General features: G+C 48.5%; 3 protein-coding genes and 1 long non-coding RNA gene across 4 annotated transcripts; 2 read left to right on the plus strand and 2 right to left on the minus strand.

The window, feature by feature from the left end:
* Nucleotides 1–744: 744 nt before the first annotated feature.
* Nucleotides 745–1,351, minus strand: LOC120950843 (uncharacterized). The gene is made up of 2 exons (XM_040369197.2): nt 1,226–1,351; nt 745–1,126 (listed from the first exon to the last, which is right to left on the minus strand). The coding sequence occupies exons 1-2, from the start codon at nt 1,269–1,271 to the stop codon at nt 870–872; spliced, it is 303 nt and encodes a 100-aa protein (XP_040225131.1). The 5' UTR covers nt 1,272–1,351; the 3' UTR covers nt 745–869.
* Nucleotides 1,352–2,977: 1,626 nt separating this feature from the next.
* LOC125906667 (uncharacterized) lies at nt 2,978–3,536 on the plus strand. Its single transcript, XM_049606492.1, has 2 exons — nt 2,978–3,108; nt 3,200–3,536. Exons 1-2 carry the CDS (start codon nt 2,991–2,993, stop codon nt 3,451–3,453), a joined length of 372 nt encoding a protein of 123 aa, XP_049462449.1. The 5' UTR covers nt 2,978–2,990; the 3' UTR covers nt 3,454–3,536.
* Nucleotides 3,537–3,586: 50 nt separating this feature from the next.
* On the minus strand, nt 3,587–23,960 carry LOC120948784 (glucose dehydrogenase [FAD, quinone]). The gene is made up of 5 exons (XM_040365493.2): nt 23,268–23,960; nt 9,999–10,204; nt 9,782–9,908; nt 4,424–5,718; nt 3,587–4,355 (listed from the first exon to the last, which is right to left on the minus strand). The coding sequence occupies exons 2-5, from the start codon at nt 10,146–10,148 to the stop codon at nt 4,104–4,106; spliced, it is 1,824 nt and encodes a 607-aa protein (XP_040221427.2). The 5' UTR covers nt 10,149–10,204; nt 23,268–23,960; the 3' UTR covers nt 3,587–4,103.
* LOC120948787 (uncharacterized) lies at nt 10,213–11,465 on the plus strand. The gene is made up of 2 exons (XR_005750976.2): nt 10,213–11,135; nt 11,200–11,465. It is a non-coding gene; the product is annotated as an uncharacterized LOC120948787 (long non-coding RNA).
* Nucleotides 23,961–24,190: the final 230 nt, after the last annotated feature.

The following is a 24,190-nucleotide window of genomic DNA, read 5'->3' on the forward strand; positions in this document are numbered from 1 at the left end:
AATGGTATGGGAGTGTTGGTGTGTGTGTCTCCATGTGTTTAGCAAAACCACTGAGGTCAATTATAATGAATTGATGCCTATTCGTTGAACGTTTTCCGCACGGTATCGGCAAGTAACAGGAATGCGCGAAAATTAAGCTTTTATAGGTAATTTTTCCCCAATCATGAGATGAAGCTTTAATGTCAAGCGAGCACGAAGTCCTTGCAAAGAAAATTCAGCCAATAATTTAAAACCCTCTGGGCCTGGCATGTGACAAACCAGACCGGGACGTGCTTTAAGGGCGAACGACCGCACCTGAACTGTGGTTAACGCGCAAACCCCCGCGGGGACAAACCGTCTGGGTAATCAATTTTGTTGTCACATTAAACGCGCCTGAGTGCGCCCCGGCACGGGTAATGTAATCGGGAATATGTATGCATTTTAAACAGCCCATTAAGGTCGCACCGGATCAAAGGATGTGGATATGGCGAGCGCTCGCAAGCAAACGGAAACGCATGGTAATATCCATGTGCGCCCGGTACCGGCAGCGTAAATTCAGGCGCTTGCTGGAACGGTTGCGTGATGATCCTGTAACGGATACTGTAGCAAGGGTGTAGGATGGCTTGTGTGAGAGTATGTGTGAGTGTGTGTGTGTGTAGTTAATTAATGATGAATTGAAGATTCAAGAGCAACTCCATGCTATATCCTTCAAGCCAATGGGTGATTTAGCTGCGGGCAAAATGTTGCAACACCAACTCATCAGCATTTGCGTAGTCTCATCGTACAAACTTTATTCTACATCCACAGCACGTCTGCAGACACCAGTTTTGGTATTCATTTTCAAGTTAATCCGAATCAGTTTTTGCCAGATCAGCCATTTGCCCCTTGCTCTAGTGTTTGTTGTTGCGGCTGTTGATACGGTTGGCGAGCCGTGTGCCGAGCTGGTTCGGCATGCCGCCAATGTTGGACGGCATGGTGGCGTTCTCCGCACCGCCCATACCCTCGGCCGGGTTAGCGGGCACGGTCGTGTTGAGGTTGTTCTGCAGATCGCCCGGGTTCGTCTGGTTGCCACCGACCGGCGCCTGGATCTCACCGACTCCGGGCGTCGTCATGGGCAGCTGGTCCAGCTGGGGGGCAGCATTGATGGCTACCGGGAAAGCAGGGATCAAATGAAAGGAGTTAGTTTCCCCGCAAAACACAAGCACTGGAAGCAAGAAAGGGCATGTGAAACACTGCTGAAACTTACCGACAACGACCAGCAGAATGGCAAAGGCAGCAACTTTGAAAGCCATTGTAAGGTTGGTTGGTAGTTTTGCGTTTGTTGTTTGCGTTTGACTGAACCGGGGCGGATTGTGATGTGACTTTACACTGCAGCATGTTTGACTATTTATACAAAAACCTTTCGCATGTTTCATGTTCAAAGAAAGCGAGGTGATCACATTGTTTAAGACGGATCCAATCAAGCGCCTAATGGCGGTACTGTATCTTGTAGGCATATTAATTATGGCACTTGCTTATCTTCCCCACCGTAGTGCGACATGGTGCGCTGCTTCCTTGCATACCGCCAGGCGCAAAACACATTAGCCTCATTTGTTATCCTGCAATTGAGTGGAGCACCAAATTAGTTTTCAATTGACATTATGAACTCATAGGCGTTATGGTTGGTTTTTAATTTTAAACTTAAAAATAGCAACAAAAAACATTATACACCATGACGAAATTTACAGAAGGAATTAATTTAAGTGATTCAATCAACCAAAAAGCTAAATAAATGTTGCAATATTGTAGCCAATTTTGGCACGCTAAAGATCGCTGCTTAAATTTAGTTAAAAAAAGCTACGAGATGATTGATGCCGTCAGTCTTTGAAACTTTAACAAGAGCTCATACGTGCAATTTTGCATCGATGTTATGAATTCAAATGCTATAAAGTTCGAACAACTTCGGTACACCTAAGTTTCATCATGAACAATGCAGGTTAGCCTGATAACCAGCCGCAAAATTCTATTCTAAAGACTACCGTGTGTTTGTTAAAAACCACTAAGCTTCCATAAATATCGGAACGAATTTTCGTTAAACAGTCTCAGAGCAGCTATAGAGTTCGAGCTACATGGCTACATGGGAAAGTGAAAATAAAGCCCAAAAACTCTGAGACAGAAGTTTTTGTAACCTTTTTTGTTTCCTGGTAACGGTTTGCTTTATAACATCACCGTGATGAACTAAAAAATCTCTCGTTATAGTATAATATTTATCGATCTGGGTTTAAAACATTGTATTCTATGGTCTAATATTAGGCTTTTGATGTAAATAAATTTTTATTTTTTTTTACTGTTTTGTCTAAAAACCATGATCCAATCCTACCATCAAACAGATTCTAAAATAGTACATTATATCCCAAATTGTTGAAGTTTTTAAAAATATGTTTGATGTTTTGGTAAAACCTATCGAGTTTTTATAAAATTCATATTTTCTCAATAAGAAATATTTGAAATTTGCCACGAATTTGAGTTTTTTTGCTAGGACAATGTGGTTTGATAATTCTCCAAATATGGATTTGAACTTCCACTAAATATTCTGGAGACATCGTTCTAAACCCCCTACTAGCTGAACCTTTTTTTCACCCTTAGTCGTATTTTAAGAGTATCTCCTCTATCACCATAGAGTAGCTCTCAATAAATTTCCATTCCTAAAACGTGTTAAACTTCAATTAAAACTCACTCATAAGCATATTGCTATCAACCTCTGGTAGCATATCACTTACAAGGCAATGAGCATGAATTGTTCTTTCCATACCTCAAGGTGATAATGTTGCAATTTTGCAGCACCCTTCGCCCTCCCTTTCATTTCTCAACTTTGTTATTATCAATCAAAAACTCCGTTCAGGAAAACTTCTACACGATAGAGCAAACTAATTGTCTTGCTATCGTAACACACGGCTGAAACCATACGCCAAGCGTTCGGTAGTCACTCTTGCTGCACTTACGGGACTATAAAAATGTTGGCCACCCGCTCCATGACCATACATTCGCCATTCCGCACTCTGCCAGACGTTCGCCCGCCAAAGCTGCTTCATCGCATCGTAAAAATGGCTTTCAAAGTTGCTGCCATCGCCGTCCTGCTGACCATTGTTGGTAAGTTTCTCGGACGTGGAGTTAAAGTTTCTTGGTAGCGAACACAGCACCCAAACTTTATAACCCCGGTTTTTGCTATTCCCCCTTACAGCCATCAATGCCGCCCCCCAGCTGGACCAGCTGCCCATGACGACGCCCGGAGTCGGTGAGATCCAGGCGCCGGTCGGTGGCAACCAGACGAACCCGGGCGATCTGCAGAACAACCTCAACACGACCGTGCCCGCTAACCCGGCCGAGGGTATGGGCGGTGCGGAGAACGCCACCATGCCGTCCAACATTGGCGGCATGCCGAACCAGCTCGGCACACGGCTCGCCAACCGTATCAACCGGGCAAACAACCATTAATTAGTGACCTTACCCTTACTGGAGACTGTGAGGATGCAGAAAAACCCCCAAAACCGATCGAAATAAACGTTCAACAACCGCAATCGATTGCATTTCTTTCGCTCGTGCTTGCACCGCATCATCACACCCTTAATTGTACCATAATTAATCTTTATTGATATTCATAATTTAACTTTACATTAACACAATTTGAGCGGGACATGCCTGGTTTGTCACGCCAGGGAGTGTTTTTTTTTTCAGAGGAAGAGGGGAGAAATGTGTGCCGATTTGTCTTGAGCTGTTGTGACACGCGCACGCTAACCTCCCGTTTTTGATAGAAGCAAACGCGGGCGTACGTGAATAGTGCCGGAAGCGGAATGAATTGATTTGCCATTCGAGGTAGAGCGAGTGCTAGAAACCAACCGTCACTTTTTGTTCGTGTAAAGATGCAGCTAATACTTTCCAAAACAAAACAAACTCTCGAACGCTTCGAACAAGACGCGTGACACGTGGCAACACACCCGGGACGGACATACAAAGGGGCAGAAGAGGAGTGCCTAAAAACGCGATTAGCTTAGGTGGTAAATGAATCGGTCCCCTATTTCGTAAATGCTAGGAGAAGTGCTGTCCACACGGTAGATGGACAGGGGAGGAGAGGGGTCCAATTAGCTCTAGCGAGCGCCCCACGCCCGGCGAATCAGATGGGCACCCTTCTCGGCGATCATGATGATCGGTGCGTTCGTGTTGCCCGAGGTCACCTTCGGCATGACGGACGCGTCGACAACTCGCAGATTCCGTACGCCGTGCACACGCAGCTCGTGATCGACCACGGCCAGCGGGTCACTGGTCGGGCCCATCTTGCACGAACCGGCCTGATGGTTCTCCGCACCGGTGTTCTGTCGTACGGCACACTCCCAGTATTCCTAAGGTGCGAAAGAAACCTCAATTAATAATTGTGGAGAGCGGCTAACCTGGTTAAGGGCACACTTACCTGACTTCCAAAGTCCTTATCCTGGCACGCTTTGACGGGCGTTCGGTCCAGATCCATGCCGTACGCCTGCAGCGCGTCCGTTTCCGAGAGCCGCACCGCAAACTTGATGCCCTCCACCAGCACCTTCACGTCGTGATCCTCCTTCAGGTAGTTCACGACAATCTTCGGATGTTCCAGCGGGTCGTTCGACTTCAGCTCAATGTACCCGCGGCTCTTCGGGTGCAGCACGGCCGGGAAGATCTGCACCGAGCGGGAATCGTTGCTGAGCAGCTCACCGACCTGCCCCGTCTTGGCACAGTCAGCCAGGAACCCGCCGAAGTAGAACTGCAGATCCGGATCATCCGGTCGCTCCGCGTACTTCGAGCTGATCTTGGCCGTCACGGCCGAAACGCCCGTCCCCGACATGAGCCCGTCGCGGAACAGCAGATACTCCATCGCCGTCGCCCAGTTCAGCGGTGCCGTGTTCGTATCGTTCAGGAAGAAGTTTATGAAGTACGCGACGTGATTGTGCAGGTTCTTGCCCACGCCCGGCAGATCGTGTATCGGACGCACGCCCACCTTCTCCAGATGTTCGCGCGGTCCAATGCCGCTCAGCAGCAGTATCTGGGGCGAGTTGACCGCTCCACCGCTCACGATCACCTCCTTCTTCACCAGAATCTTGCGCATATGCCCATCCTCATCGACAATCTCGACACCGTGCGCCGTCTTCGAGGTCGGATGCACCAGCACCTTCGTGACGGTCGTGTTGAGCAGGATGTGCAGGTTGGCCCGGTTGACGGCCGGGCGCAGGAAGGCACGCGCCGCACTGTACCGGATGCCGTTCTTGTTCGTCATCTGCGCAATCATGAAGCCGGTCGTGTTGGCACCGTTCAGATCCTGCACCTGGTAGCCGAGCTGTTCGCCGCCCTTGAGCACCGAGTAGGAGAACGGCGGGTTGTACGGGAACCGCCCAACCGGTAGCATGCCACCCGTCGAATGGTACTTCGAGTCGACCTCGTTGATCTGCAGGTTGTCCTCCGACTTCATGAAGTACGGCAGCACGTCCTTCCACTTCCAGCCCGGATTGCCCATCGCGTCCCAGTCGTCGTAGTCCTGCGGGTTGCCCCGGATGTACATCATGCCGTTCAGCACGGACGTGCCGCCGAGTACCTTGCCCCGAGGCCAGTAGCAGCGCTGCTCGGGCGACCCCAGGCAGGCGTACTGTTCCGGCTCGGTGTTAAACTTCCAGTCGATGTCGCTGCCGAGATAGTTCAGAAACATGGACGGGATCTGGGCGCCCGTCGGTTCATCCGGTCCTGTGAAGGGCGAGGGAAGAGATGAGATTACAACACACAGTTCACAGCGAGAAAGGAATGTTAGGAATCGTACGCGCCGTAGCCGTTGTGCAAATATATCGCTAATTAGAGACATCGTGTTTCGCGATCGCTCGGCTGGGGGGTTGTTATGCGCGGAACACAAACACCACCAACACCAACGATAAAGCTCTTACACATGGGGGAAAGACAAGGGAACAATTGATGCTGCGAAGAGATGCGAAACGGTGGTGGGGAACCTTCGGGGTGAAGTAATCGGTACAAAACGCAGCACCGATCTTCACCGTTCCCTTTTGTGGAGAATTTTGCCGCAAGATTTGCCAGTCTTCAATTGTGTTGCCACCATTTAGCAAAGCCGGTGTGAAGCTGTGCAAAGAAGACGCCCAGCTCAGCTCGTATCGAGGATGGTGTTTTCGTTGGAGTTTTCTATTGGAGAGCTATCGTCTGTACCTGTTGGTTGATCTAATTTCGATCAAACGCCACTATTTGAATGTTTCGAAGAAAGCTCTCCTATCCTACATCAACGGTACAGATTAGATCTTCTCTGGATAATGTTTCTATTGAATTTCAAACACACGACTTGAAAAGCCGAGTGCCGAAGTAATGCCCGGAATGCGTCACACTAGACGGTCACAGTGGCGCAGAGAATGCAAATAAAAAGAGGTTGTGGAATGGGAGGCGTTTGGGAAGCCAAAGCTAATTGAATTTATTCACGATTATTACTCCACACAGTGGGCTGGTGGGCTGGTGGGTGGCCGATTGCACTATCATGCAGCCCGCCGACCGAGATAATGACGCACCATCATTGCGCTGCGGGCTGGTGTTGCAGAAGATTTCAGTTTCAAAACCGACAGCCACCGACCGAAAGTGTTGCTGCCTATTGAGGCGGCCGATACGTGTTCGACGCAGCGGAAAAGCGAAACCCATAAAAAAACACGGCACTATCGGTTAGTTTAAAAGCAACATAAACCCGGGAACTACACTTTAATGCGGAGTAAGCTAAAATCGAGCGCACATTTTGTTGTGTGGATAGGGGATCACAAAAACGGTTTAACCATCGTTTAACAAGGTCCGGCAGAGGGGTTTTACCAGCGTCAATCAATGTTCGGATGTGGTTTGAGTGATGGTTTTCCCTTCTTGTCCTGTGTGTTGGGTATAAGTGGGTGTAAGGCTGGGAAAAAGTGAACTAAACCATCAAACCCCATGTCTCTTTTGTTACATTTTATGTTACGCTCCATTATTGTGGAAAAGTTCATATTGTTGGAAGCTGTGCAATGCATTTACTAGCGGGGGAAAGTGATTGAGAATTGTGACGGATGCATCGCATTGTGAATAGAGAACGCAGAAATAAAGAGAGAGAGAGAGAGAGAGCAAGAGAGCGAACTTAATGGAGCTGCAGTTCTGTCGTTTGGGGTTGAAAATAACTTCCCAAAGCGATCCATGCGACACCAATTTTCGAGCATTATTTGTCCATCGGCCAAATGAAAATGCAATTTTTCTCTTTCTGCAACGAATTGGCTACACAAATTGAGGGAGTTTTAAACACTCGTTCACGCTTCTTTCACGGTTCCGACGACCAACGGTTCCAATCGATTAGTGTCGAAGTGCTGGGATCAAACGGACAAAAAATGCTAGCCGAACGATCGAGTCCACGAACTAAACGAAATTCGCAATGCCTTGTGCAATTGGCTCCCCCAACAGTGTTTCGCTCCGCACCGCCGAGGAGGGGGGGGAGGAATGCTAATTGCAGCCGAATCAAACGACCCGATAAACGACCCAGTTCTCAGTCCGTGTATACTAACTCTTGGCCCCCTGTGGTGGGACGCGCGCTCGTTTCGGGTGGCCTCCCTCCGGATGCATTCTCTTATTTCGCCTGGTTTCGACCGACCATGGCGAGTGGAAGGGGCATTGGGGTTTATTCACGCCCGCCCATGGTATCGCGGGACCCTCCCCGCGTGCAACAAGATGGACCCATCGATTAGCCAACGTACACGCTCTCTACCGTTAGACGGGACGCGCGCGCGCGTTAGTATGAAAATTGGCCGATGTTTCGATATTTGCAACGAGAGCAGCGGCAAACACTACTTTGTACCAACAGCTTCGCCACGGCACATTGCGCTTTACCTGTAGATCAATTGAGCGTGTGTGTGTGTGTGTGTATGCATGTATGGATGGGGAGAATAGAGAGTGTGCAGATGAACCGAAAACGCGGCACACAATGCCGCAAGAGATGATTGTTTCCTCGTGAGCTCACCCCCACCAAGGGGGTTGCAAGCGCTAGCGTTGTTGTGGAATGTTTGTTTCGCGAATCGCAGCATCATTCGAGCGATCGAGCCTCCTTCCCATCGCTGGCAGTGCTTGGCCCGGTGTCTTGGGGTAAGGGAATAGAAGACGAAAAAAACTAGCTATTGTGACGTCCAATGCCTGTGTGTTGCAGCGTTTGTGATGTACAGCATGCTCAACTCTTGCGAGCGGGCCGATGCTACGTATGAGGCTCTGCTGCGAAGAAGAACCTGGCCGTTAGTGTTAGAACCCCTCCGGTTGCTCGATTGCTGGTTCCGGACGTTTTGGGTCAAGGTCAGAGGTGCGCACGGAATAGATGATAATTGTTCGGAACGCATAATTGCTGCACATACGCGCGCTGCACACAAAGAAAATCATTGCTAATCGTGTGAAATGAGCTGTGACTGTGCGGCTCGCTCGGTGAGGTAGAGCAGGAATGACCCGCTTGGCCGGCTTGAGCTTTGAGCAGATGAGAAATTAAAAATGGAAACAATTTTGGAAAGTTTCGGCACCACAGAATGCCACAGTTTTCGCAGCGAGTGCGTCAGTGTGCGGATAATGATTGCCTTGGCACAAACGACGAACGTCCCAGCAAGGCCATCAACATGATTCCGGTTAAAGGTTGCATCCTACTGGGAGCAACAGCAGCCTCATCAGCAACAGCAACAGCAGGACAGGTTCTGGACTTAATAACTGCTTCGGAGACTTAAACAAATGGTGCAAGGTCCCACAAAACATCGCAAAAGGCCACCAAAGCGACCCCGAAAATTAAGCGCAACCAAATCCTCCCACTCTGCTCGGTTTTCGTGCACTCTCCGCAGTAAATGTCATCCCTTTCGTTTCATTCTTCTGCATCGCTTTTTCTCTCCAGTCCAAAGAAGAAAAAAAAGGGAAAATTCCCCTTGACTGAAAGGCCAAAGTCAACTTCATGGCAATAATCATGGCGAGCCGTCCCGAACGCTCCCGGTGTTGGTCGCACAAGGGGGTAGCGCAAAAAATAGTAACGACCACACGACACATGTTGCCCGCAGTGGAAAAGCTACGTCCCCGGGTGAACGGTATTTTATGAAAGTAAATGTCAACCCCCCCCCCCCCTCACCGCTCCGACGAGTGTCGGATGAGCATTTGCCGACCGACCACGGACCGTAAATGCCAATCTCAGTGCAAAACTCGTGCGAGGCCATGGTCAGTTGGTGCGCGATTTACATCATCTCGTACATTGGGGATTTTATTTCATTCTTCGAGTCTTCTTCCTTTTTCGGGGTTTCGTCGACGAGCTTCGAACGTTGGGAGCCTGTTAGAACCTGTTGCGTTCGTATCTTCGTGAGCCCAAACGCCACAAACTACGTTGTGAAGCGTCGTGTCAAACGCATTTTGTTTGGAGTGGCTGTGCAGCAAAAGGTTGTGGGCAGACAAACCTACGCAATGCATTACGGGTTAAAAGCCCGCAGCATCATCCATAGACAATAATCGAAACCCACGACCACAAACCGCAACAAACCGTGACTTTGTAGTGCATCATCGACTAAAGTCGCCTGGGACGTTGTGCACTGGCGTGAAAGCTGGCACCAATGCCAGCTTAATCTTCCATTTGAACTTTGTCTGCTTCATTCGAGAATTGTCTCCAACACAAAGCTCCAACCGAAACGTTTGCTGTAAACATTATCGCCATTTACCGGTCCGGTTTGGCAAAGTGCGAAATACCATCGAGGTGCAGGCTCTTTGTGCTCTTCCCCGTTTCCACCATTCCACCCGGACTTACCCGCTTCAATCAGTAGCACCTTCCAGTTCTTGATCTCCGAGAGCCGGGACGCGATTACCGAACCGCCCGATCCACCGCCAACCACAATGAAGTCGTACTCGTAGTCCACATTTCGGGATGATTTTGCCTGCGGGGAAGAAAGGAAGAGACAGTGAGCGCGTAAGCGAGAAACCCTCTCCCTCCCCTAGGAGAACTGGTTCCCGGCCCTTTCACTTACCTTGGTCCGTCCGCACGGATCCTCCAGATCGCACTGTGACCTTATGAACACCTCCAGCAGTCCCATGAACAGCATGTACTGCGTACCGCCGCACAGTGCGGCCAGCGTGGCCCCGACGGGGCTCGTCATAGGACACGCACAGGACGACATCCTGTCACCGCTGACTATACTTTCAAGGTAGATCCAACGTTATTGGTTCGTGGTGTCTGCAAAAAGCACAAAAGGAAACGCTGTTCCGGTTAGATCGGTTGTCTTTGTGGCGCATCTTGGAGCGGTTGGAGTTGGAGTTGTGTCTTGTGCGCCTCTCTTGCACGGCTCTTCGATGCACGTGTGAGGCAGTAATAATTGGAGCAAGGACACGCACCGTACGAAGAGTAAGCGTGACGTGCAGCATTCAAAGAGCAGAGCACCTTCACATTGCATCACGGAAATCGTGTGGTGGAGGTTTTTCAATGTTTTGGAATATCTAGCACGTGAATGCGAACGAATGGCATGAAGATGATGTGCGATGAGTGTGTGTGTTTTGAGTCTTTCAAATGGCTGTGTGAATCATCAAAAGGTGAGATTCGGCGATTGTTGTGGCAGCAAATTGCGATACCCGTCCAAAATTAGAAACCGCAGTAAGAACAGGCTTCAACAGCGATTAAAATGGCAATAAAATCCAATTGAAACAAGAGGCAACCTTTCTGTTCTACCGCTCATAAAATTAATTACCCAACTCTGTGTCAACACTCTGTTGTGCGATTAGTTCGCTTGCTTGTTTTGCTAGTCTGGACCATTAAAACAACGATACTCCCCGACGGGATTAATGGTCAACTTTACCGTCTGATATTTTAATTCCGGAGCATGTAAAGCATTAGGTGTTTGTGTGTTTGCGTTAATTATTGTACGGAACGAAACAATAACAAACCAACGACAGGCTGTTTTTCTTTCCTTTTTTGCCATTTGCTTCCAATTAGAGTGCACAACAACAAACGCCTCTGCTCGACTGAAGGTGCATGCTGGTAGGCTCCTGCTGTTTGTGCCACCATGTGGAAGTGAGTAGCTCTTGGCATGGCTGCCGTTGGTTCGAAGCAAGCTTACGGAGTGTTATCCGAAAGGAAACACTCAATTTTTCCCCCAAGAAGATGAACCCTCGTTTAGTATCCGCTTGTATGTGCTCCGTTCGAATTGCATCGATCAATCTCGTCATCTCTTCCAGCGCCACAATACCGACCGAGCGCAACTGCATTCTGGCTGGTTGCTCCAGCGAGTAGCCCGGACACCAAGCATGGAGCATCCATTGGACGTGGATGTGGAAATCGATTCAATTTGCAATGCGAGCAGCATCGAACAACAGGACGGTAGCGTATAACCGGCAAACGAATACGATGTTGGTTGGTGCGCGAGGGCTTATGAAGTGTGCTCTGACCAACGATGGCTTCTTCATCGTCTTCGGCAAAATAAAAAACCTCCCAACAATCATGATTCTGTTGTTTTGTTTCATTGCAAAAATGCCACAAAAACACAGAGACGCAGAGAGGCTGGGACGGGCTGCCCGGAAGAAATAAATTGGATCTGCACGAAAAATAATAGCGATAATGCAGAAACATGACTGCTAACGAGGGAAGCCGTAATTCGGAAGATCTTTGCTGCGAATTGAAACAATAAAAAACAAAACATGAACAACAACAACCTGAGAACAACGCCAGGCTACACGACGATGAAGATGATGATGCATCGAATCGAGTTTGCAACTGCTGCCAGCAACCTCCACTCCGGTACGCTCCAAGGGCTTCAATCGCGCAATTCACTGGCTCTTTGGCTTTCTTGCGGTGCATCGCGAAGGGTAATTGAAAGATTTGATAAAATTGCCAGTTTCGGACGGCCGTTTGAAAAATGGAGACCCAAAGCCACAGTGCGGGGATGAGGAGTTTGCCGACCGACCGACCGACCGATCGGCGGCCGAGGTCATCGTTTTCAAACGCGCTTTGTCTTGTGTAGGCGCGTTTTGGCGGGGCTAATGTTTGTGTAATCACAACGTGTTGCACCATTACCCCCTGGTGCGCTTGGATGCTGTGAGTGAGCGAAGAGCAATGCTGTGAATTTCGTGAGTCTTCCTCCAAAATTCTCTACCTTCCCCTCTCCCCTCTGCATACCAATGGGGACACGCAAACGTTCGCAGGGGCAGACAAAATGAATGAGCGGAACAGCGGTTGATGTTTTACGCCGGTGAAATCAAATGCAAATTGCATTCTTTTGGGAAAATACGCCAAACAATCCCGAGCAGATCGATGCGGGTTGATAGCAAGATAACAGGGAACTGTTACCGAACATGTTTTTTTTGCCATTCTTTTTCTTCCGTTTGTTGGATAGGCCAAATCGTTGGTTAACGAGCCAAAGATTATTGTCTACCGGGAGGTAATTGAGACTGAAAGTGCAACGGTGGGGTGTATACGTAATCGAAGAGAATTATTTTTTGTAAACCGCCCGGAGAACATTTTAATTGTCTGTGAAAGGCTACCCTTAGAGCTCCCTATCTGATTTTAAAGTTTTATTACATAAATTCATCTTAAGGTAAATGAACACATAAATTATATTGGTGCAAATTCATAAGCTCATGCGGAAGACGCCAACCTATTACAGCTCGATTACAGAAATCGCGGCTGTGACAGAAACTGAAAAAAATGGCAATAATAATAATTTATGCCCAAAACCCATCATTCCCATTTCTAAGAAGTCTTGCGCTCCAAAAATTACAACTTGCACTATTAATTACTGTTGGGTGGTAATTTAATTTAATGGTTTAACTTTAACCATCTTATGCTCATCGCTGAGTTTCATCTACTAAACTTCCTACCCGTATTGGGATCAGTTACCGAATTACTTGCTGTGTGTGTGTGTGTGTGTGCATTTTGTACCTTATCTCACCTCCAGGGCAGCCTGTGAACAGTGAAACCCGTGAGCAAGACGGTAATTGAGCTGCAACTCTGCCATTACATTGCCATCGGGACGTTCGGTTCAGTCGGGAAAATCCGGGAAAAGCGTTCATTAAGACGATTGATGGTGTAAATTGCATTACCGCTGCCGTGCTGTGCTTTTGCCGGAAGCAAAAGAACCCGCTAGACAAGATAAGGCGCATCCAATCCCCTACAAGTGGCACATCAGAAGTGGTAAAGCTTTGCTACACTTTCTGCCCATTCGTCGGTCACGGGGTAAAGGTGAAACTGAGCATGGGAGAAAAGTGTTGTTGGGATTATAAGCTTCGGCCGAGAATCGAATCGATCGGTGTCTGTGGAACAGTGTCAATTCGTGTGGTGGTAGCTGCTAAACAGTGATTGACATTGATGGTAGATTGTGGCAGTGTTCTACTACTGCACCGCAGGCGGCCTTCCGAGATGACCCTCGATATGATCAGTACGAAAGGGGCAAATACGGTCAGCGGGTCGTCGTTGGATGACTTCCTTTGGATGAGCCAAGATTGAAGATGCTCACATACAGCTTGTACCCTTACCGGGAGGGAGGATGCCTGCACCAGACGCACCAAAAGCGTCTAATGTGTGCGTTTCGTTCCCCAAAAAAGGGTGTTCAAAGCAGCGAGCGTCAAATGTGAAGGCAAATTATAGCACACCGAATAGCACGCACCACAGACCTCGTACTAGTTCGTGAAATGAAAATGCACCCTATGTGACCTGGCCGCACATTGACACATCGTTTAGTACGGACAGTTAATTTTGTGGCTTGGGTAAAGCGACTAAAAAAAAAGACAACCTCAAGCATATCCAATAAAGGTAAGCTCAAAGCAGAGGTGTACCACAGGGAGAAGAAAAGTGAAAAGACGTTCACACTTTCAAGCGTTTACTGTGACGTTAGCTCGGAAGAGATTGCTGGTACGTTGCGGACGGAATGGAGGAAATAAGGTTCCGAAGCTTATGGAGAGTCGATGGTTGTATTTACACCAGGGCACCGTGTCGCTTCCAGATGTGTCTTGTGTCGTCCGTGGAGGTAAGAAAAATGTGCTTCTCGGTGTTCGCCTGTCAGGGAAATCTTTTACGACACAGAGTCACACACACACACAGACACACACACACACACACACACACACACACACACACACACACACCCACACTTGTTGGTTTCGTTCTGTGTGCTTGGTTGATATTGCAGTCAGCCGGAGTTAAGGGTTGCCAACATCCTGATGGCGCAAGGTGCGCACAGTTGCAACGTTAAAGATTTGCGGTGAAACTTTTCAAACGAGCTTTAAGAGTGGGTTCGGGTGGAATGAAATCAATTTCCGACACTGACACCGCAACGGTAAGAACGTTCTTTCCTGCCCCATTTGATGGCAAAAACAGGGGGTTGAACTTTAAATCCTCAAAGAAATTGCAAGTAAACGACAAAAGAGGCTCTTCAAGTGCATTGCGTGGAAGAAATCAGAGATGGAAGCAAACCTTATGGTACGCTACACGATGGTACGACGATGTAGGTGAGTGTGTAACCACAGGGCATGGTTGTTGGAAATTGATAAGAACGATGTTTTCCGGAAAATAGTCGCTCTTAACTGGAAGGGATTGTATTCTTCATCAAGTGAGGCATATGTCATGTGGGGACGATCAAAATCACGGACTAAGGAGAACAATGCTGAAAGCCTATTACCAATAAAGCATTAATTGTTGGAAACTAGTAAGAATTTAAATGATATTAACTTCTTTGTTATATCTGTAGGATAGATGTCTCCTGGAATCAAGTTTATGTTAAATCAGTCCGATCCAGAGATTTTAAACTCATTTTTCTCGAATCTTGATGGCTTGTTGCCATACCCTTATGTCTACAGTCTATTGATTTAGACTTGGAAACAAGGAATTCAAGATACAAAATGACCCTTGAAAACTCCACAAACAACTAATCGGTCAGAGATGCATCTTCCTGTCCCCTGAATCTCGCTTCAGGCTCAACTTTGTTACAAACTCCGCTCATTACTGGACGCTCAGATTCAATCGCTGCAATGAAAATAATTTCCCGCACGACAAGAAGTCTGAGCATCAAAGTGGTGCAAACCTTATCGCTCGTCAGTCTCGTGCTAGTTGTACGCGTAAAGCGTAAAAACACTTTCCGCAGATACTGGTTCGAATATTAATGAACCGCGCGGCCGTGCAGAAGAGGAGCAGCCAGCTAACCGAACCCGAAGCATTTGCAAAGATTTATGTTAGAAGCTGTTGTAGTTGGCAAGGGTAAAGTGGCTTGCTTTCTCTGGATAGTGGATGGAACGAAAAAAAAGTAAAGCCACGTTCCTGAACGCTGTGTGTCCTAGTAAAGGGAAGGAAACGGCTAACAATGATTCTTCAGGGTTATCTGTGCCCGGTGGGCATTTGCGGATTCGCACTGAGAATGGGAGGTGGATCCGTCCATCACTGCACACGTACTACACACACACAGACACTGTTGAAAGGGAGAGTTCCCTTTTGTGTGCCCGACAGGACCGGGACTGTTTGGTGCAGTATGGTTTTGCGCAAAGCGAAAAATCATGTTTTCCGACCAGTGAAGAAGAGTGATGGTTGTGGCCGAGTGTTTGTGGCCATTGGCAGTGCATCTTTTTGCCTGCTGCCTCTGCAAGGTGAAATGGTTTATTTTGTTGGTCGATGTTACTTTTATTTTGTTCCCCTGGGGAAGCCATCTTCTTTGTCCGTGCGAAGAGGACGAAGTAAAAAAGGAGCGACTTTATCGAGAAAAATAAAACGAACACGATAAAGTAAAGTTGGCGGGAGTGAATCCTGCCTTAACGGGAGGGATTTTGGTGTGGTGCAGCTGAAGCGTACGGAAAGTTTGAAGGTTGTGTGATTCGTTTCACTTTATGATTTATTTTCCAAATCAAAGTGAGGCACGCAAATAAAAGAACGAACCCACCGTGAAAGAGTGTTGCGATTGGATCCGATGCGAGCGCAAGACAGCAATTCTGCAGAGAATTACAATCCGATTAAATTTATGGCCTCCCCGACCAACGACCAGACGAGAGCGTGCGTGTTGGAAGAAACGACCCCATTCCCTTCCAAATGCTAAAGCAGCGGAGAGATGTGCCGCAAATCGTGGCAGTACCTCAGCCCCACCCCGTATCGCTTGATTAAACATGCCGCCCGTGATGCTGTATCGGTGCGGCACTAAAAAAAAAAGCCAAGATCGACGCAAAAGATCATCGACCGACGACTTCTCGACACACACGCACACGAAAGGTACGCATGGGAGAACAATCGCGCAAAGAGAAATAAAGCCACGCACACGTGAGAAGCTTACGTAATGGCAAAACGCAACGTTGGGTTAGGGGGTTCGGGAAAGCATCTTTGTGATGTGTCAAACGTGATAAAGGCGGGAGTTTACGTTCGGTTTCGGTGAGGTTTAAGGTGCGCGAAAGCTGCTCAGAACCTCTTCTTGAGGTTTTTCGAGCGGGAAGAGGTCAGAATCAAGAAGAATCTGTGGTAAAGTCGAGCTTTTTATGGTTTGCAATACAGCTTGAAACGGGTTTCGGTTTGGGGTTGCAATTTTATGGGCATTAGATTGTATTTAACACTTGGCACTTGGTCATTCAACCGTGCAAAAAAAAGCAAAACGGGTTCTGAACTCTGGGATATCTAATTTAAGCCCCGGCTCCCGGCTGATACTAGCAGAGAAGCATCACAAAAATTAAACTGCAATTCCAATTAAGCGAACAGCGAAAAACACGGCGACCAGCACAGAAAAGCTCCAATCAGACATGGATGCAATTAAGCGGCACAATCGGATGCAGCGCAGTCCGATTTGCCGCCAGCGAAACCACAAATTTCCAATCAGTGTGTGGTTTTTAAAATCGATCTGTTGTTATTGTTCCCCCAATCGCAGCTGTTGCTCATCACCATCATGCAGTGTATGTCAGGGTGAGGCTGTGTGAACTTTCGATAAATTGTGACGCGAGTCAATCGTAGCTCGTAGCCCGCTCGGGCTGGGACACAGAGCACCCTGTTTTCCGTTCCACCCTCTGGGTGATGTCAGCATAATATGTCCAAACTCTGGTTGGACGGTACTGTTCGAGCGTGCTGTCTAACTCCACCCCGGTGAGCACACTTCCGATTTCCGTTTGCTTTGGTTCCGCGATCGGGCCGCGATATCACTGTCCTTGATTTTCCAACACACATCACTGCTCCGTGCATTGCTCGTGCTGGAAGGTTCGCTAATATTCGCCCATGGGCGACGACCTTACCACCGCCCGGAAATGCGCCAACACAAAGATGACACTGAGGCGGTGTGTTTCATTATCTGTGACGCCCTGATGATTATCGACCGCATCAGCTCAGTTACGGGGTCCGCCGGACCTTTACGCCGCGCGAAGATGCGTTCAGGGCAGACTCGCGGCGTTCGTTAGGCTCGGACGGCACACAACCGGTTTGGTAAGGGTGGCCGCATGCTGTGGGGTAGCAGTTCGGGCCAACGCCATCGATAAAACCGGCTCACAAATGGCGTATCCGCTTTGGGAAACCGGTTACGGTAATGGTATTATTTTTTGCACGCTGGGCAGTGCCGGTGTCGGTGGCATCGCGTCGTCGAGATTTTCCAAGTTCAAGGTTAAGCCGCTAATGAGAAAAAGGGTTACCGACTGTGAGTGAATATGTTTGTGTGTGTGTGTTTGCGTCCTCGATTACTGGCGGTCATCAAGGTAAGTGCCGATAATGGACGCCGTGGAGACACAGGACATCCGAGGAGGTAGTTGATGTTGGGGTGCTAGCGATGATGACCATGTTCGATTGCTGCATGTGGAACAAAAAGGCTAAGGCCTATATCCCCTTTGGTGACAATTTATCATCAACGCTTGTCGCCTTTGGAGGACAGCAGGCTGACGCTACACACTCAATCTGGAATTCAACAAAGTGTCAGATTCAGATTGTTGTCTCGACGAGTCTCGTCAAACTCCTAACTAGAAATTAACGCATCTAAACGTCTCAACTCCCTAGTAGGGAACAAGTTATTCATTTCTGGATGTCACTCTGGAACAAGTGGATACTGTGTTTGTCCACACAGAGAGGTCATTGTTCGCAAGTTAGGAGTTTTTTGTTGTTGTTGTTGTTTTGTTGCGTTCGTCACGCGTATTCCTGCGCGTGGCTTTCGCATTCTGTCCACGCGCCCGCCGCATGAAAGTGGCTGGTGCAGCGAAACGACCCGCGCAAGTGCCTCTGCGGGGTATGGCCTTTTTTTTGTCTGACATGCTTTCTTGAAGCTTGAAGTTCGAACAGGCCTTTTACTTCAGAATAGATCCCTCCAACTCGAATGCGGTCAAGCGGTTTGGGCTGATAACTGTACATTTATTTACGGGACACTCACCGATTTCGAGATCGGGAGATGTCGTGACAGCTGACGAGAAATGGTTAGGCCGATCACCCGCGGGCGTACGCCAGAATGTCCCATTCTACATACACACAAAAAACTCGTTCCCCAGTGACCCCAAAAGCTTCAAAACAAACATTGCCTGCCAGACACTTTAGCCGCGGTGCGGGGATTTCCATCCATCAGCGATCAGCTTTCTAGGACACACCAATCATGCCTACAAATGCAGCCGCTGATGATGATTGGGATAGAAATTTCTCCAACTTCTCCCCCGAAGATATGTGTGTGTGTGTTTGTGAAGATTTGTCCACACTAGAGTTGCCAAACTTCGGCATGGCAGTCAACATTCTGCTCATAAATTGCTGATGCTTGTGATTTCATGTGAATTAATTTTGCATTTTTATCCACACGATCATGATGAGTTTGATATTCAATTTCTGGGTGAATTCACTTTCAGGCGCGTCTCGCCCCATTCTTAGGCTACCTTGAGTAGGTGAAAAGGAAATGTATGCTAATTTATGCTAACTTGAATGAAAGTTTCTCTGTCGCTTTCGTTAAATTAGGCGACGATTTATGAACGGAAAGTAAATCGGGAACAAACGAAACCTTCAGCCGCTAAGCAGCGAGAGACGGACGTTAAGCGACGCCTTCTAGAAGCACGGCGTTCCAGTAATTGATCTCATGTTCTTCTAACCTCTAGCTCAACTTGAGCGCTTTCATTGGGCGTTCTGATCGGTATTCTCTTTGTGTTTTGTAAAACCCATTAGACATGTTTTTCTGTTTCTCTTTGTGTGCGTTTGTCTGGTTAAAAGCCGCGCAGGCATCTTTATTATAAATTTTCGAAACCTCATCGAATAACAACTCAATTATTGCTATATTCGCACATAGACACACACACCATCCTAGACGATTAATATCACGAGGATGATTTATCTTCGTACCCTCGAACTCCATCCCCGGTTGCCGTAGAACCGAACATTCAATTTGGCAGCGTCATCGATACGGTTGGAGCAATTTATCAAAAGTGTATTTTTTTTCATCCAACACACAACCCTCACATCCTCACATTGTTGCAATTTATCTCCCCGTCCGGGTGTTTGCTACTCGCAAAGGGACAGCCGAATCCCGGGAGGCGGAACTCTTGGGCAGGAAGTTGTGGCAGGCTGTGGTGTGGAGGACGAGAACGCGCCATGTATCATGTTGCGCAATGTGGCACAAAATCCCCGTACAGTGATCGCAATTATTTGCCATAATTTGTTACGGCGAATCGATTCTCACCTCGTCACCTTGCCACCATCGATCTAGCCATCTCTCTCTCTCTCTCTCGCTGCTTCGTCTCTTTTAAAAACGAACTAGCGCTTCCACCCACGGATGGAGCCAACATCCATCGGAAGCTCATAATTGGGTTACACTAGCAAGAAGGACGAGATCCACCTACAGTCATTACGTTCATGTTGTCGCAAAGAAGCGATAGGGACAACAACAACCAAAAAAAAAAAAAACAATATAGCAAAATCATTAGCGGTGACATTCACCCGATACGAGGATAATGAGTAAATCATAAGGTTTCTGCCGCGCGCGCGTGTTGTTCCCGCACCAAAGGCGGGCGAGCTAATTGCTCATCTAGCAAGAATTAGGCACTCCCTTAGCCTTCCCAAAGTCCGTAATTAAGCCGGGAAGTCCGTCCGAACGCCAGCCTGCTCTCTTCCGTACAGGTAGCACCTTTGCTGTTGCTCGCGCGTTCTTTCACCGAACTTCTGGTACGACATTCGGACTGGAAGGTGGAACAATTTGATGCGAACGGGTGGAGGCGCGATGCGGGCGGCACACAAAAAGTTTCCCGTAAAGCTGAACTTTTACGCTTCGACACTTCTATTGGTTGATGAACGACCGTGCTCGAGTGGGGAGAATCTGGAGTGGGAGGGGGGCCACACAACAAAGAAAGGGAACGAAAGTTTTATCGGCAAAGTTGAAACGTTAAGCAAATGCAGCAACTTTCATATACGAGACAAGTAACGGGAGGTCGGGAGGGCGTAAAGTTGGGATGGGTGGCAACTTGGGAAATGAAGGTGGACGACAGTATTTTCCGTCACTTTCGAGTGTGGCTGGCTGGCGGTTACGGGGTTGCGGGTGATGATGTGCCATCAGCGAGGTTCGGGCATGAAATGGACAGTAAATACAGTTTTATGATAAAATAATAACTTCACCTTCAGCGCGTTCGTGTGAGTTGCTTTCGGGGTTGGAAGTTTAAACTCCAATTACATTAGAGTGCTGCTTGAAGAAGTTGGATTGAGTTTATGATAAACAGATTGAGAGCTCTCTGTCTGCACAAAGTGGACGCTTTTGGTATCAACTTGTCAACAGCCGTTTGTGGCAATGGGGGGAGTTTTTCTTCTTATCCTACCACCAACATGACCACCGTCAAGGGACAGCATGGTTTCTGTATGTGTGTGTGTGTATTTATATGACTCTTTTGTCCTCCCTTTCTCATAATCGCCCATCGTGCTGGCGTTTGTTTTTCCCGTCCGCCTTGTTCGGCTTAAGTTATTCTTTCATTTCCGAGCAAACGCGGAGCAAATTCATTCAATTACCATGAGACGCGCCGCCGAGCCGCTGTTTCGCAAGCCCGTCGTGTTGAAAAGCTAGCCCTTCAGTACCAAGCAGCCTCATCATGATCATCATCATCATGAGATGGTAGTACCTCATCCTTCCACCATTAGAGAGGGCGGTTTGTTTTGGGGCCAAAGGGATTCCCGTGTCTTACGAAACAATCTGCACTGAAACGAAGCTTCCCCGTGGGGAGCCACCCACCAGTACCAGCGGGGGAAGCGCTTGAGGTGGCGCTCTCTATTGCACTATAAATGCGAGCAGCAAGTCACACCGGCAACCGAGGGCAGTGTGTTATGATTTTGCTGGGCTGTCCCGGTCTTTTTTTCTTTCTTTCTCGTTTATTATGTTGACCTCACTGTAGCGGTGTCTTCTTCGGGTGGCGCTTTGCGCTCTGCTCCTCCAAAAATAAGAAGAAGCAGCAGAAGAAAAAAAACACACACACAATCGGCCTTGCACGCCCGCCTCGTGGCGGTTTAAGTCGTGGCGGGCGGTTTTGCGTTAGGAAAATTAGCATTACCCTGCCACGATTACCTAAGACAGCTTCGGTCCAGCTTATTATTCCGCTATTTAGAGAGGTCAAATCAAAGTGCCGAACGGCCGTTTTTTTCTTCTTCTTGGCTTCGCTTTTCACTTTAGACCCGCCCTGTGGGCACGATTTCGCAAACGAAAAAACAACAACCACATCCAAACCGCCACCCGGCGACCGACGATGACACGAACCCGCGGTTTTTTGGAGGATGAAGCACCTCCACTAAACAAAGCCCCATAATCAGACCCCGTGTTGCTCGTCTCGTCGCTCTAATGCTCTAAATCATCCTCCCAGACCGTGATGGTGGCAGAGGAGCACGATGAAAAATGAGTTTTTAAAAAATGCAAATACACCCCATGTAGTCTCGTTCCTGTTTGTTGTGCCGAGCGTTAGCGAACGACTTTTCTTGTTTTTGGGCGATGATGCTCTCGCTTGTTGTGGGAAAAAGGAAATGGAAACGGAAAGTGACGGCTCGGCAGCGAGGGCATGGGCTCTAGTCCCACGATTAAACTCATCGTCACGAAAGTGGCTCCCCGCGTTACGTTGCTGTGACCTCTCCATCATCAATCCGCCCTCAGCGGATGTAATTCAGACAGACAGACAAACCTACCGCCGAAAAAAAAAAATGGAAAAACCAAACAAACCATTCCCATCGCTGCCACCCTCCCTCCAATAAAAAAGATGATGGGTTGTATAAATTTCAAACGAACACCCCTTTCTTGCACACCCACAGCTGCCCTCACCCTTACCTGGGGTGATGAAAATGCATCAAATTACTCGCCCGAAATGGTGCGTGTTTTCACACTGCAGAGTGCGCGGCGCTTCCTGGGCAACTAATAATATTCCAACATGGCATTCCGTCGTGCGCTAACTGCGCCGTCACAGCATATCCCGGGTCTCGCCCGGATGTTGGCTGAGTCCCCGCTCTTAACCTTTGAAACGAACGATCGTGCTTGCTGTTTGTTGTGCGTTTTTTGCGCTCTAGCGCTGCATTTCAACATTTCCCATTGCCTGATTTGGCTTTCCCGACCCCGCGACAAGCGGGGACAGGGGGACTTTCGATTGTCTTGGCGAAGATGGTACAACAGCGGCAAAGATCCCCGGGCTGCTGATAAGCTGGTCGGGTACATCATCGGTACACACCGTCCGTGCTTCATTATGCAGCATTGCTAAAGTAGTTTCTCTCTGTTCCTCAAAACAACTGCAACAAACCAACCAACCATTCCGTGTTTATTTGAGCTACCAAAGCAGCGCAAAATTTGCACTCCGTCATTTCGCTCTTCCGTTTTTTGGGAAGAGGCTAGGGGTGGTAGCGTTCCTGGGCCAAGACCCGCACGATCCCACCCTCTGATACTCACCCGAGTGAAATGACTGAACAGAGATCGATGGAAATGAGAACCGACGGCGTAAGACGGGTGAAGGTGGAAATGAGCTTTTTTTTTTAATAGGGAAAATTCCTACCAACGGTTTCGTTGTTTGCTGTTGTTTCCAATTTCCAAGTCATGTTTGCTACGTTCCCCTGCCGTCGTGCATGCGGGCAAAGGGAAAGGTTACACGCATGCGGAATGGCAAGCAGCGGAATATTCATAATCTAACAACAAACAAACGCACACACACACACAGCCCATAGCCTCGCCAATATGCTAAACTGGGCTCCCCCCTCAGGCGTCTGTCGCAGCTGTGCCGCTTGGTCGGAAGTCCAACGATAAGCTTCAATTAGTACGGTCGGTGCGTTTTGATTACGCGGAATTGGTGCGTGCGAGGAAGCGCGCCTTTGAAATGGAAAGTGCGGAAAATTCACCTACTTCACTGGGGTTGCTGTTGTTGTTGTGGCGATGGCTGCCTGGTTCCTGGGCGCCTCTTCCGGTGATGTGTCGCGCAGTCGTAACGATCTGTCGCACGCCTTATTGCCTCTGCACAATGCGCGTCGGGCGCACGTAACGAGCTGCTAATGAGCTTTTGTCGGGCTTCTCGTCACCCGATGATAGTGATCGCTTCCTGGGCACTTTTGAATGCGAAACCAAAAATCCTGCAAGCACTGTCGGCACCACTTTACACCCAAAGTCATACACAACCACACACTGGGAGTCACTGTCACAATATGGCACTATTCTTGGGCTGTTGCGGTGGGGCACTCGTTGAAGCTGTGGAAGTGTCTCTGAGGAGGCCAGGACAGCAGACAGCAGTACCGTCCCGGTTGACTTCACCAGATCATCTGAGCTCGAACGTTCGCGCACGGGCCGTACGGAGCCCTTGATCGCGTCTTCTGCGCTCGTGCGCGCGGGCGCGAGAGAGAGAAAATTCTTCCACCCCTTCCTGGGGGTAGCGCGCACACTTACGAAATGTCTCAAGCCACACACACACACAGTCACTACGCACTAGAAGCTTAAAGAATACGGAGTCTGCAAGCCTTCTGCGATTCCCAGCAGACGACCGTTTAAGCGGTTTGACGTTTCCCTGGCGAGCGTTGGACAACAAATGAGAGGTGGCTTATTAGTGCGGCGTACTTTTCTACACGTTTCTTCACATTGGTCCGTGTCTCTCGGTGTGCTTGCTTGCCCTCTCCACCGCTGGGTACAGTTGTTGTTTTCCCCTTTCTCTTTCGTTCGCGCTCACGCGGGGTGCGCTCTCGCTTTGGCGTGCTTGGGCCGGGATTTGAACTGAAGATCGAGCTTGTTCTGGAGTATCGCGGGGCGGGCGCGCAGGAGCCCATGCTGGGCCAATTTTT

This window comes from Anopheles coluzzii, chromosome 2 (genome assembly GCF_943734685.1).
Source record: "Anopheles coluzzii chromosome 2, AcolN3, whole genome shotgun sequence".
Lineage (NCBI taxonomy): Eukaryota > Metazoa > Arthropoda > Insecta > Diptera > Culicidae > Anopheles > Anopheles coluzzii.

Coding starts and splice junctions, on each gene's coding strand:
- LOC125906667 (XM_049606492.1), top strand. CDS start 2,991: ATGACCATACATTCGCCATTCCGCACTCTGCCAGACGTTCGCCCGCCA. Junction 3,109..3,199: donor CGTCCTGCTGACCATTGTTG/GTAAGTTTCTCG, acceptor TCCCCCTTACAG/CCATCAATGCCGCCCCCCAG.
- LOC120950843 (XM_040369197.2), bottom strand. CDS start 1,271: ATGGCTTTCAAAGTTGCTGCCTTTGCCATTCTGCTGGTCGTTGTCG. Junction 1,127..1,225: donor CATTCTGCTGGTCGTTGTCG/GTAAGTTTCAGC, acceptor CTTTCCCGGTAG/CCATCAATGCTGCCCCCCAG.
- LOC120948784 (XM_040365493.2), bottom strand. CDS start 10,148: ATGTCGTCCTGTGCGTGTCCTATGACGAGCCCCGTCGGGGCCACGCTG. Junction 9,909..9,998: donor ATCCGTGCGGACGGACCAAG/GTAAGTGAAAGG, acceptor TCTTCCCCGCAG/GCAAAATCATCCCGAAATGT. Junction 4,356..4,423: donor ATAAGGACTTTGGAAGTCAG/GTAAGTGTGCCC, acceptor TTCGCACCTTAG/GAATACTGGGAGTGTGCCGT.